Source organism: Epinephelus moara, chromosome 11 (assembly GCF_006386435.1).
Source record: "Epinephelus moara isolate mb chromosome 11, YSFRI_EMoa_1.0, whole genome shotgun sequence".
NCBI lineage: Eukaryota > Metazoa > Chordata > Actinopteri > Perciformes > Serranidae > Epinephelus > Epinephelus moara.
The window spans coordinates 19607158-19621338 of record NC_065516.1 but is presented as its reverse complement, the minus strand read 5'-3'; the positions used below and the strand labels follow the sequence as shown (position 1 = coordinate 19621338).

The 14181-nt window shown below is 41.0% G+C and overlaps 1 protein-coding gene across 2 annotated transcripts in view; it reads right to left on the bottom strand.

Moving 5' to 3' along the window:
* Nucleotides 1-2739: 2739 nt before the first annotated feature.
* Nucleotides 2740-14181, bottom strand: part of ctdspla (CTD (carboxy-terminal domain, RNA polymerase II, polypeptide A) small phosphatase-like a) — a 45946-nt gene continuing 34504 nt past the window's right edge. For both annotated transcript variants that reach the window (XM_050057098.1, XM_050057100.1), the window contains 4 exons: nucleotides 7282-7338; nucleotides 5524-5616; nucleotides 5243-5428; nucleotides 2740-3925 (listed from right to left, as the gene is read on the bottom strand). In XM_050057098.1, coding sequence (XP_049913055.1) covers nucleotides 3800-3925; nucleotides 5243-5428; nucleotides 5524-5616; nucleotides 7282-7338 — 462 coding nt within the window. In that variant the 3' untranslated portion in view covers nucleotides 2740-3799. The remainder of the gene's footprint in view (nucleotides 3926-5242; nucleotides 5429-5523; nucleotides 5617-7281; nucleotides 7339-14181) is intronic.

Genomic DNA, 14181 nt, shown 5'->3' with positions numbered 1-14181 from the left:
TCTGTAATGCCTAATCCACAGCTGCAGTTAAAGTGGCTGCAACGTAAGCGGAAGCTAAAAGTTCACATCAAGATATCACATGAAGTTTAGCACCTCTTGGTTGCACATTAACCAGTTCATATCCATAATATTAATGCACCTGCAGATCATTTAACCTTGGAGACAATGGGGCTCAAACCTTTGTCCTCTTGGGTTAAATTCATCATTAAAATGGCTTTAAATGCAATGTGTATAATAAAGCACATTATTTTTACAATGTTATTTAGCCATAATTCAGCATTTGATGAATATATTTTAGATTGCATAAAATATATTAATTGCATAATTAAACTTTTTCCCTGAGCACTTTAAGGACTTTTTGCTCAGGTAAGCTTAAAAAACTTCCTTGACAGTTGAGCGAACTCAACCTGCTGACAAAGATCATGTGATATGATCGACAGCTCCCGGACAGCTGCTAAATGTACCTCATTAGTGAATTTGCTTTGTAAATTATTGTTTCCAAAGTCAAGACTGAACTCTAAACCTCAAGATTGAGACAATTTAGTCCAAGTACACATGTACACAGGTGTTTGTGAAAACTGGCTTTTACCCTCTTTTGTCCTAAAAAGAAATCCTGTCCACACAAGACCTGTTTTATAAAATCACTGTCCAAATGAAGCAGCAAAAACACAATTTAAGTGCTGTCAAGTGCATGTCAAGCCAACAGGTAGTGTTACAACCCTAACCCTGAGAAGAAGAAGATGCTGGCCAATCGGAAGCCTTAAAAAGAGCTATTACTGGAAGGCTAACTGGAGCTGTGACCACTGATTTATAGAGAACTGGATACAGCGTTAGAGGTGGGGACACTTTCATGAAAGTTGCTCAGGGGCGGATGAAGCCAAAAAAGTTCAACTTCTCCGGTGTAAAATTAGGGGCAGCTGTGGCTCAGCAGGTAGAGCGGGTCGTCCACCAATCACAAGATGGTGGCTCGATCCCTGGCTCCTTCAGTCTACATGTCAAAGTATCCTTGGGCAAGATACTGAACCCCAAATTGCTCCCAGTGGCGGTTTCATTGGTGTTTGAGTGTGTGTGAATGGTTACTGTGTCGCAGGTGGCACCATGTACGGTAGTTTTGGCTATCAGTGTGTGTATGTATGTGTGAATGGGTGAATGTGATGTAGTGTAAAAGTGCTTTGAGTGGTCAGAAGACTAAAAAGGTGCTGTACAAGTGCAGTCCATTTAAAATTACCCAGATGTTCCACATCATTGGACTCATAGAGCAAGTTCATTGGAGACTTCGCCTGCTGAGTGGCTAACAGTTTAGCTCTTTGCTACATTTAAAGGGGATTATATGATTTTATTGTGCGACTCTTCTAGACAAATAAAATGTATTCAGACCTGTGAAAAGTGTATCCACTGATTTGCATATGTTTCTTTCACAATGTAAGTCTATGGGAAAAAGTATTTTTGGGCCCAATGGCAATATTGGCTTCAAAGTCCAGCGCACTTCCTGTTGGCTTGGCAGTGACCTCTGTAGCAAATCTTGATGCCTCTGTTCCTCAGTATAGTGTAACTGTACATTAATGTTTAAACATGCAAAAAGTCCTGTTAGCAAAGTTAGAGCCAGCACTTTTTTGTCCGAGTTTCCATATGTCCATGTGCACGTGGACAAGGCCTTAAAGTGAGAAATAGCTGTTTAGATATTTCAATATGCAAACATTATCCAAAAATCAGCCCTTCATGTGTCACAAACATGCATTTGACTTTTTAGCCAATAGGGGGCAGCAGAAACAAGCTGTGAACACAACATGTTGTTATGTTGAACTTGTTTGCGAACAGTTGCTTATTTACACATCCAGCATTTATTTAACATTAGCATTCATTCAGGGTCGTGCCTCTGACCACCTGGTGAGTCCAATAATCTCTCTCTTAGCTTAGTTCCAAAGGGAGATATTTTGCTGTCTAGCTGCTAAATGCTCCATTACATTCACCAACTAGTGGCTAACTTTGTATTTTTTCTGTTTGGCGCTGAACTGGTGGCATACAGTCAGCTTATTAGAGCTTTTTCACTGGAAACCGTGAGGAGGAGGATGATTATCTGGTTTGTCACTGCGGCGTCAGCAGTGATGCAGGTGTTCCACAGGACTGTGGGTGAGGAGGGATCTGAGCCAGAAGGAAAAGCTCTCCATTTACCGGTCCGAGTTCTGACCATCACCTGTGGTCATGAGCTTTGGGAAGTGACTGAAAGAATGAGATTGCGGATACAAGCAGCCGAAATAACTTCCCTCCATGGGGCAGCTGGGCTCAGCCTGAGAGATAGGGTGAGGAGCTCAGACATCCGGAGAGAGCTCAGAGCAGAGCTGCTGCTCCTTTGGGTTAAAAGGGGCCAACTGAGGTGGTTCAGGCATTTAATCAGGATTCCCCCTGGGCGCCTCCCGTTTGAGGATTTCTGGGCGCGACCAACTGGTATGAGGCCCCGGAGTAGATCCAGAACACGCTGGAGGGATTAAATATCTCATCTGGCCTGGGAACGCCTCAGGGTCCCCCAGGAGGAGCTGGAAAATGTTGCTGAGGAGGGGGCGTCCAAAATACCTTGCTCAGCCTGCTGCCCCTGCACCATGGCCCTGGATGAATGGATGAAAATGAATGGATGTGTTGTCCCTTTCACATACTGTCAACTGATTGTATGTTCATATAAAAATAATGAAATAAAGCAGCTTTATGGTGTGTTGAAGTCATTTCACCATGGTACAAACTGACAGTGTGCAAACTTGCAACTTTAATAATGTTGTACAGTACGATTTCAACAGCAGTCTTTACAATGCACCCGACCCCCTTTTCCCCAATAAATAGATTTTCATGTACTCTAAGCTAATTATTATATCTTCCTCAAAAGTTTAACATTTATTGGTGGACGGTGATGTCATCACAAAGGTTTCCTTTTTTTTCTTTTTTCAATAACAAATTGGGGTTTCAATGTCTTTAAGAATTATCAATTTACAGTCACTGTCAAGGATCAAATGATGTCATTCAGTCACAAATCACATTGAATTGTAGAAATCTTTGGTAAATTTAACAATTCAATGTTACTGAACTCAAAAGCAAAGAATCATCCAGGTCTGACAGGCTAGCTGGACACATCTCGAGGAAATGATTCTGTTCTGTGTTCTCCGATTAAACCACAATTACCAAAGACTCATTTCCGACTTCAATTTAAGGATTTAGTAATATGCATTTGGAGACTTGAGTAAATATGCAGCATAAAAATGTGCACCCCATAACCCGACACAACAAAATCAGCACAGTAATGAAGGCACTTCATTCTGTAAGAGAAGATAAATCACAGTTGTTTGAATGAAAGGTCAGACGAGATACAACAGCCTGCATAGCACAAAAAAACAAAAAGGTCACCCGTTCTCAAAAAAAAAGAAAGAAAGAAAGTTCTGTCTATTGGATTATTTTTGGTAACTAAAATATTACTTGATAGAATAGTAAAACCTCCGCTCTCTGATAGAAAAATTACTTTATGTATGTCTTGCTTAGAAACATATAGTATGTACATACAGTGATATAATCTTTTGTCAGTAGGAGTCCTGTACAAAGAGTCCAAGAACCCAGAGATGGTAAGAATCCCTACAGTTGTTGTCTCTAGATTTCATTATTGACGGAACAAATTGCCTGAAGTCCTCAGATTAGGAGCCACGCTGGGACTACCAGCGATGCTCGGAGGACGGGAGCCGGGCTGCGGGGCCGTGGCAGCGAGGTGAGGCCTCTGTGCAGCGGGGCCGAGGCAGGGAGGACCAGCTGGAGCCGCCGTTTGCTACCTGTTCCTCAGGCTCTGTAGTAGACTGTAAACGTCCTCCTCCTTACTGAGGCCCTCGAACAGAGGAATCAGGTCCAGCAGCTCCGTGTCCGTCAAGTCGTCAAACCAGGACTGCACTGGGACCTGCGGAGAGAGGAAACAGAGAGATTTTATTTATTTGAAGGGAGAAGACTGAGCTCACAGTCGATGCTAAAGTGCTGCATTATAGGTGAGGAGATGGTGCGAGTTTCGTGTGAATAATTAATGGAGGAAACGCATCAAAGGCACGAAGAGTGGCAGCAGCTCTACTGAGCAACTTCTCCACAGAGGAGAGAAATCTCATAAAGCTGGGAACACCGCCTCTGGCGCAACACTGTTTTTAAAACAACAGCGCAGATTAAAACTGACAACGTCTCGCAGATATAATCATTTACCAACATCAGTAACTTTATTACAAACTTCTCTCCGTGGTACCAGTGTATTTTGACCCCAGTTTAGTCAGGATTTCGAGACACATAAAATCTCATTGTAGTTTATATTTATATATGCAGAGCTACGCTAAAAATAATCAGACATTTTCCAAGTTTAGTTTAGTTGATATTAACTCAAGTGTGACTAAACGTAGTTAGATTTCTGGGTCAAACACAAAGAAAGACTCTCTTAGATACCCCTAACAAATGACATGTTTTCAGGAACCTAAACACAACATTAAAGGGGTATTTCACCACTGGAAAGATGGCCTTTTAATAAAACCATGATGTCTATGCAGTGGAAAGATGCAAATACTTAACCCTACAATGACAAGAATGCACTGCGCCGCACCAGACCAATGAACAGTCCTACTGGTGGATGATGTCAGTGAACACATCCATTAGAAACAATGGCGGCTGGCAGGCAAGAAACTATCTCAATCTCTTACAGTTAAACAGTAAGCTGAAACATGTTTCGGAAAACATTTGAAGCTAGACATAGGCGACTCAGATTTTTTTTGGCCTTCATTTTCACTGTGCAGGAAACAGTATGGCGCCCACTTCCTGTTCACAAACTGTCACTATTACAGCTAGACATGACACTAAAATATGTTTCTAAAAACATTGTAGGCAAAAAATAGGCAAGTAGACATAATCTTGATACATATATGATCAGCACTGCCTAGTTTTACTGTTTGATTGAATCTAGTCCGAGTTTGAGAGACAGAGAGGGGCGGGTCTGTCTCTTGATCTGCTTTCATACTCTTTGTGTCTGCAGTGGCTGCATAGGTGGCGGGCAATACAAAAATGTGGAAGTACAGCCTGTAGTTGGAGCAACAGCTTGAGAGCCAGAGGTGGGATATCTAGGCACTGGTTAGATGGAGGGAATTTTACCACAGTTCAACTTACACATACTACCCACCACAGCATCTGTAGCATGAGCACAGGACGCCACAAGTCCAGGACAACGTAGGTTTTCAGTCTGACTTACTGCATTCTCAGGGTGGAAGATGTAGGAGGCAGGTGAGTTGTCTATGATGATGACTTTACTGAGCTCTCGGCCCAGCCGGCTGAGGTCTTTGACGTAGTTTCCTCTGTGGAAAACACAAGATTCCCTGAAGAGCCGGGCCCGAAACACCCCCCACTGGTCCAGCAGGTCTGCCACAGGGTCAGCGTACTGAACAGACGGAAAAAAACAAACAAAAACACCAGGTTAATACAGTCTGCGTAAAGCTGTCACCTTGAGTGGAAAACCAAAGCATGTGGACAAACCTTTGCTAAGCTCGCTGTGAAGAGGACGCATTCGAAGAGCTCCCCCATCTTCTGGAGGAACTCGTCCACATGGGGCCTCTTCAGCACGTACACCTGAAACGAAGACATAAAAATATTTAACACACCACCGACACAACTGTCGAGTACTAAGGCCGGGCATTAAATGGACGCCAGCATCTCACCCACTATTTAAATTTTTAAATTTTTCATGACATAAATTATTAAAATTACAAATACAAATTAAACTTTAGGTAGTCTACTAGAATAATATTATCAATTGCTTTTTCAGTCCAACTGATATATTTTGCTGTAAAATAAAAGAAATGGACTGAAAACGTTATCTTATTAGCTAAAACAGAAGTTAACAAAGTTTTCTTCTGGTGATATAATTAACAGTTGAAAAAAGGTAATAAATCACAATATATCACAATATATTTTATCGCAATAATATTGTATTGTGACTTAAGTATCATGATAATATGAAATCGTGGATCTTCAGGTGATTCCCACCGCTACGTTAGAGGGGTTTGAGGAGTTTGTTATTGCCCAATTTTACTCTTTACAGACTTGTTGTGGTGGCGATGTTGGTCATGTGACCATGGTGTAGTTTGTTTATACCCTAACGTTAGCTTTTTACTTCTGGCGATTGCATTTAAGCTTCAAAAATCATGAAAGTGGTGTTAATTTGTGAAGATTATATTGCTGAACAAATCCTATAAGTGTTGTTTGTTTCCCACATAGTTCATTATCTGCAATAATCCAAAATCCAATGGAAAAATTTTGTCGACTTCCAGGGCGATGATGACTTCCTACAATTAAACATCATCCCTGCACCACTCTGTGGTACTTCTGATGTAGCTACTGACATCTTGTGGTGCTTACTATGCTACTACAAAATTCTGTTTAGCTGGGGTATTAACAAACGTACAGCCACAGTGACTGGAATATGACAATAATATTTTAGATGAGTGACCCAGAACAACAAGTGGTTAAATTTACTAAATTAAAGTAATAAAATGTATGATATTCTTAGTTAGCTTGCATGCTTTCTAACAGGCACCCAGAGTTATCCACCCTTGTTTTTTTCCCTGAGCCTTTACATGAGAAAATACGGTACCTGACCTGGAGGACATTTTTGACAAATACCCATCTCTTCACAACAACAGACATTACTTTGTGATCATATTTCTGTTCCTCTTCATCCTCTTCTTCAGCAGGTCTCCAGAGGTTAGTTGCTGCCCCCAAGTGCAAGTAATCAAGCATAGGCCAAAACAGATACAGAAAGCCTATCCTGGATTACTTGAACCAGGTCACAGCTACAGTCTCGCTGCTCCTGCTTCAAACAGGACGCAGAAAAAAAACCTTTATACAGAAGCACAACAAGTCTAGTCACGATGCAGGTGTAACCAGTGCCTTTGTTTCTTCCTGCATCACACACTTTTCTAATCAGTGAAGCATCTCTTCTGCTGCTCAGTCAACAGCACCTTCAACACGCTTTGTGACATTTGTTTACCAGGTGACACAGTCACATCATCTATCTTTACAGCGAGCAAAGACACAGAGAATGAAAACAGAATAAATTCAGGGAGGAGAGTACAAGCTGTCCCACTTTTGACGTAGCTGTGAGATAATATGAGAATAATAAATACTAAAGGGAGGAGAATGGAGCCAAAGCTTTCAACGGGGATCTTATAAATTAATAGATATTATTTTATTCAAGACCACTTTTGGAAGCCCACCATATTAGTGCTACAGTACCTGATGAACAGTCCCATCAATCTCCACTGGAACGATGAAGTCTGCATTGCTGATGGGCTGTAGGAGGACAAGAAACAGAGGAAGGATTCAAAACATGTGGTGTTTTTTTTTTTTTTTTTTGCTCAAGCAGCACAATCTGACAAGGAAGCAGCAAAACCACACGCCACAGTTTTGGTTAAAGCAGGGTAAAATACTCGTATGGCGCCCGAGGCAAACTAGGAAGACTTTAAGCATACTGTGGTTCCCTCTGCTCCTGCACTCTGTGTCTCAGTGTTAAATAAAAACCAGAAGTGAGACTCCGGAGAGAAACCTGGGAGCTGAGCGAGATGACAGACGTGAATGCGGACAGGAGTGCCGACTTGTGTCATCTTTAAAAGCAAGAAAAGGGGAGCGGAGAGGTGCAGTAGGTGGAGGAAGATAGATGCCGGAGGGGTGTGGGTGGAAGACAAGTGGAGGGCGTAAAGATGAGGATGAAAGGATTAGGTGGGAGGCACAGTGGCGTCATTTTCGGAGAGGAAGAAAAAGAAAATAGGTGACACAGAGGCAGAGAAAAAAGAAATGTTTCTCTGAGTTTCAAGAGGCACAAAGAAAGCTTTTCCAGCTGTCACCTGTTTGGATAGTTTGTTATAGGCACAGAAAAGAAGAGAGGATTATTCAGAAGTATCATTTTATAAGCTGAATTGACTGTAACTCATCCACTCATGTTTGAAGAATGCGGTAAAAGTATTCACTGACTGAGTTATCATCTATTTTTAATTTACAATTCAGCTTTACAAAGTCTGCTGCACAAGTAGTGAAAACATTTTAACATTTTTCAACCTCATTTCACCAAAGAGATCAAACAGGTATTGTCAGATAAAATCAAATGTGGTCTCAATGTGCTCAAGCTTACAGTAGGACCTGTTTATATGGTGTTAAAGGGGGGAGGCTATGATATGATCCCTGATATAATTGCTGCCACACTTGGCAAAAATAATTGGATGCAAACATTACTGTGGCAGTGGTGTGCTCATTTTTTAAGCTTGCCAGGAATGGGGGCTAAATAATGCTTTGAAGTTAGGCAAAATTTTGACGAGGGAATAACTGGCAAGGGGTCCTTTGAACTCTCACCTCAAGATATCGGAATGAAAATAGGTTCTATGGGTACATATGAATCTTCCCTTAACTTGAGTGGTCTGTTCCCAGTTAATTTCTGTGTTAATTATAATTACACATTTCTATGACATATTTTTTAAATGGCAAATCATTAAAAAAAATTCTTGTCTTAACGTTATGACCAAATATGTAGCTTAGTTTCTGCATTCTGGCGACACTCTACTCCACCATGCATTCATGTGGTATCGGGATAATCGGAAAAATGAGTTTCTGCCTGGGAAAATTCACATGAACACCCCCTGAAGTCAGAACAACAACTTGGAAAGTTGGCAAAAACTTGGGTACAGGAGTTACTGTTAAATATGCTTAAATATGGTGGATGAAAGTAAATGTTCGGTTGATGGTTATAAACTTTTTATGATGACATATACATTTGCTATATGGTATTAGGGTTGTAACCTTTAGTTGCCGTCTGTGTAGAGTGTCCTAGCAACCTTATTTATTAGCACAAGTCAGGTAAAGCAATATTTTTGTCAGTTTTCGGGAGTGTTGTCTACTGGTGCAGCAGCAAATCACTTCCCATCTTGAGAAATGGGAGCAGGAGCATGTGAATGCAGCCTGAGACCTCCCAATAAGCATTTATCAACAGCATAAAAATATTTAGTAGATAGTTTAAAACACAGTATAACGTAGATAAAATCATAAACAAACAATGCGCTTTGCCTGTGGCTTCTTCAGGTTCGCACATCAGATGTATGTTTATGATTTTATCTACATTATAGTGTGTTATAAAGCATTTATGTTTATGATTTTATCTGAGATGTTCCTGATTCATCTGGCACCTGATCCTTGAGACAGAGGGAGTTCTGTTTACACTATAATGCAGATTTAAGTAGATATAACCCACTATTATGGGCATCCATAAGAGGAGGCTGTTGTATAAACAGATAATGAATCACAATCTAGTATAACACAGCTGCAATAATATAAAATATGTCTACAATGGATAATTAGCACTACAATATGTCCGTATGGCTGCATACAACTACGTTATTGTGTTATAAACCATGTGTGCTGCTTATAAATGCTAACTAAGGGGTCTTAAAGTTAAGTGTAACAGGATTTTTTCAGGATGGACTTTATAATAAACTCTAAACCAGCCGCATTTGAATATAAACTTCCCTGATGGCTGTACTGTATGTGTACATTCAATGCTTCAATGCTACAGTTAGCAGGTACAGTCCAATGCCACCCAGCAGAGGGGGTGTTTGCTGTAGGAATACGGAACACAGCACTCCGACCTTCCTCTTGTCACCTGTTTAATCTGTCTTCTATGACCATAATGGTGGTGACAGTGGAACAATAGACCTACTGTATCAGAGATGTTTGCTTTCTCTTTGTGATACAAGAGCGAGTCAATGCACAATCAAAGATCCCAGACAGACGACAGACAGATGTGAGCGCTTCTATGGATCAGCGCTGTAATATTCAACTCTGGTTAACGTTTACACCCGAGAATGTAAAGACTGCAGCCTCGATTGTCTAAAAACAGAACCAGTAATGAGCCAAACCAGTGACAGGCATCGGTCCAACTCTCACAAAGAGAAAAAGAAGAGAGAGACACAGATGGAGGAAGAGATGCAGAGACAGACTTGGCCTCTGCCTATTGCTCTTCTGCTGAATCACTCCATCATCTGAGGACTGAACACACAGCAGCTGCTCTGTAATGGGCCCCGTTCGGAGACGGGCGAGAGATATGGGAAATGGAGGAGGATGTATGTGTGAGAGGAACGGAGGGAGAGGGATGAAGGAAACGGGGGAGAGGGAAGACTGTTTGTTTTATGGATCTCTGCTGAACCGGCGCTGACCTCGACAGATTTGACGGAGGGAACGACTTCTGGGTTGTTTCAACCGATGAGCGCAGTCTGGCTTTGGTCCAGTGTTTCCTTTACATATATACACATCACAACACTTAATCATGTGCTATTATTGTCAGAGCCTGTGTCGGAAAACCAAGTTACATCAGGCTCGTCCACACACAGTAGCTTATATCTGAAACCACCTGCATGAAGAGCTCAAGTTGACTAAATCATCTTCTTTTAAAACGCTTTTTTAAAACTGGAGCAAGGAGAAAACTCAGATATGTAGATTATTTTCTTGTTTGATTGATTATTTGATTTTTTTCCTATTAAATGTCCGAAAATTTGCCTGATATCAGACAAAACTGAGAACAGAGCGAAGTAAAACAAACTACAGGTAACAGGTGTCAGGTGATATTGATTTAGAAACAGCCTTGATCTCGTCTATGGCGCTTGTCATTGGTGTTATTACTCCTCACTGGTTCCGGCGCACTGCTTGACAACAGCTTGACAACAGTATTAGACCTGCTCGCAGTGTTCATTGGTCGCTTCTTATTTTAACGGAGAAACTGCTGTCTCGTGTCAAAATGCCAGACGAATCAGTCAACTCAAACTCGGTGGAGTGGGCGGATTCAAAGGTCTGGATCCAAACAATAAGACAATAGCGAGAATGTTTACATGTTTGGATGTCTACTTTTGTTTAACCATTACTAGAAAATCCAAGACTACCAGCGTATAGCACAACTCACAGGCTAGACGCTTTAAATCTTATTTCTATTAAAGAGTTTGTGATTAATTTTCTGTCTATCAACCAATCAGTTAATCTACTAATCAGCTCTAATGTCCATGTACTTATTGTGCTTTCTTTTCCGTGATTTGGCCTCTTGATTTCAGTTTCCGTAAATCTTAATGCTGTTTTTTTTTTCTATTTCTCTTTGGTGTGAAGGAACTCGACTGCCCTGCACAGCCTGACCTCAACCCCATCTAACACATTTCAGATGAAGTGGAACGCCGACTGTGAGCCAGGCCTTATCGGCCACATCAGTGCCTGACCTCACTTATGCTCTTGGAGCTGAATGGGATAAAATCTGTGCAGCCAGGTCCCAAATTCTTGAGGACGGCCTCTGCAGGAAAGTGGAGGCTATTATAGCAGCAGATTGATGCCCATTGTGTTGGACTGAGATGTTTGGTTGGAAGTTTGGGTTATCACATACTGTATGTTTTGCCTTATTTTTAAATGTATTTCCTTTTTCCTTTTTTTTTTTTTATTTTACTGTAAAGTGCTCTGTAGAATTTGAGCACAGTTACATAAATAAGCTCAACTATTATTATCATATACAGTGTACACTGTCAGACATTTTTACGCAGCCAACACACTCTGGATCTTATCCTGGCGCAGACCCAGGAATTATCTTTTCATCCATAAGATGCAGGATAAAGCATACAGTATGTGATGTGTTATGTAACGCTCCTTTTTATAGTCTATGTCCATCTGTGCAGTCTGAGAGCTGTCCCCCGTCAGTTGTGGTCCAATTTTCTGATTCTAATGGCGACTTGTATGTTTTCGAATTAAAGTGCTCAACGTGTTTATCCAAAATTTCTTCACTTCTATAAAAAAAAATAATTGACAGGAAATCCTGCAGGCTTCTGAACGGAACTGAAAACGCTCCGCGTGTGTCACGTTCTGTTTCACTCTCTTCCTCTCCCAACTGATTTTCATTAAATGCATCGCCTGAATCCATTTCATACTGCATACTGATCTCTGAGCTAAATGCATTCTGACGGCCTGAGTATACGGTGTGTTCCATCAAAAGGAGAGAAAAGAGGAGTTCCTGTGTGAGTTTCTGACTTGTTTTGTCAGGGGAGGAAAATAAAACCCTCCAGACTATTAGAACAGATCCAGGGTTTCTGCGAAATTCATCCCGCAGTCATTCAAGGCAACCGTACACTGTAGTGGACACACCCTAGTGTGTGGGTGAGCATGTACGTGTGTGTGGCCCCGTACTGCTGGCTTGTGACTGTAATGGGTGGGTCCGGCACAGTGTGTGTGTGTACACTTCTCTCTCCCGTTTGACTTTCCACAGCAAACGAGGAATTAATTCCCAGTCATATGAAAATGTACTTAAAGTTGTTTTCTCTGCAGTTATTTTAATGGACAAATGGTTTCCTCTCGCAGCTGTGTAAAACCAGAGCGAAAACAAAGGATGGCTTCGGCTTCACCTTGAGCTATTTTGTTGCACGCCTCCCAGGCTTTCTCATGCTGAGGACAAAAGGCACACAGGCACAGATACAACACACACACACACAGACACACACACACACAGACGTAACAAGATCAGCTGGGGCCGAGGCAGAGCGGGGCTGAAGTGGGTCACTAGGTGTGCCAGGTGTGTCAGTAGAGGGAACCTTTGATGGCGAGGAGTCTTTGGCCTTTATCGTAACACGAACGCTCCCAGAGTGGCTGAAAATAACTGTCAGTTCATTTAAGGTATTTAACCAACATGATAATCACATTTTACAGTCTGATGAGGACTTATGGTGCATTATGGGAAGGCTAAAGCACACACTGTACAGTAAAATGTACAGTATGTGCCCTTCTTGAAATATCATGGGTTTGAAATAGAATCCTGACCTTCAGTTACCCTCCACGCTACATTACACTGTTAAATGAAGCGGCGCTGCCATAAAAACAAACAGGCAAACATTACTTTGCATAGGTTTTTTTAAACTGTTATTGCTTTTACTGTTTCTGTTAGTCTTTATCAGCGTATAAAGTGCCTTTGAGTAGCTGTAAAAGTGCTACACAAATAAATAAATGTATTGTTAAACTGGTGTCAAGTAGAAGTCATGTAGCCACAAATTTTAGCATGCTAGCAGCGTAGCTCTGGAGATGGCATTGTCGGTCCACATATTTGGAGAGTTGTATCAGCAACTATTGGATAAGTGGCACATGTCAGCGTGCCAACACCCTGAACTAAGATGGTTAACATGATAAACATTGTCACTGTGTGTGTGTTAGTGTCCTGACGACTAGAAGAACTTCCAGTATGGCTGCAGACTCTAAGTCTACGTGTGTAGGAGAACTACGGTGGCTGATGTGATAATGTGAATGCCTAAATGTCTAGAGCCAGTGTTTAGCTTGTCTGTTCTGGGCCTCTTTAGGAATCAACATGGACTCCATATGTAGATATAGCCCGCCAATTCTAAGGTAATGAAAACACAACGGTTCTTATTTTCAGGTGATTATAAACAAGGGAAAACCCAATTATTTTATTATATTCAACTTATTATAATAATTTAAGTTGAATAATATATTATTATCATTATTTAATTTTTCTTTAATTTTATTTATGTGTTTTTCTCTTTACTCTTTTCTGTATCCTTTATAATGTTTTATATTTTACTGCTCTGTAAGGACCTTTGAAACGTCCTTGTGTAAGAAATGTGCTTTACAAATAAAGCTGCCTTGCCATTCCATTCCTGCCAATATATCCCCGTCAATCCTACACACTAAACTGTTAAATTTAAGGATTATATTCTTCTTCATGGGTTCAGAAAATTATCCTCTGTACAGTCTCATCTTTTAGGTCAAGTTCGAAAGGAACTTGCAGGTAAAATGCACAGCTGTGCAGAGTGCAGCTTCGGCCGCATATGTTCTGACCAACTTGAGTCTTATTCCCCTTTTTCCAACAAATTTAGTGTGTGTACGTGGGTTTTTTAAACACCATGGGTCTCATTCATGAAACATGAGCAGAAGGAATTTGTGCGTAAACTGTTTGCAGACGGAAATTTACGTGCGTGTCCGCATTCATCAATATTTTAGTAGCTCTGATCTTTTCGTAGCTACTAACAAAATCTACTCCTGCTCCTGACCACTCGTAGTGCTTGTGTAAATTTAGTAAAGCACATAAATATCACTATTGGAAATTACAATTTTAACTCGTAA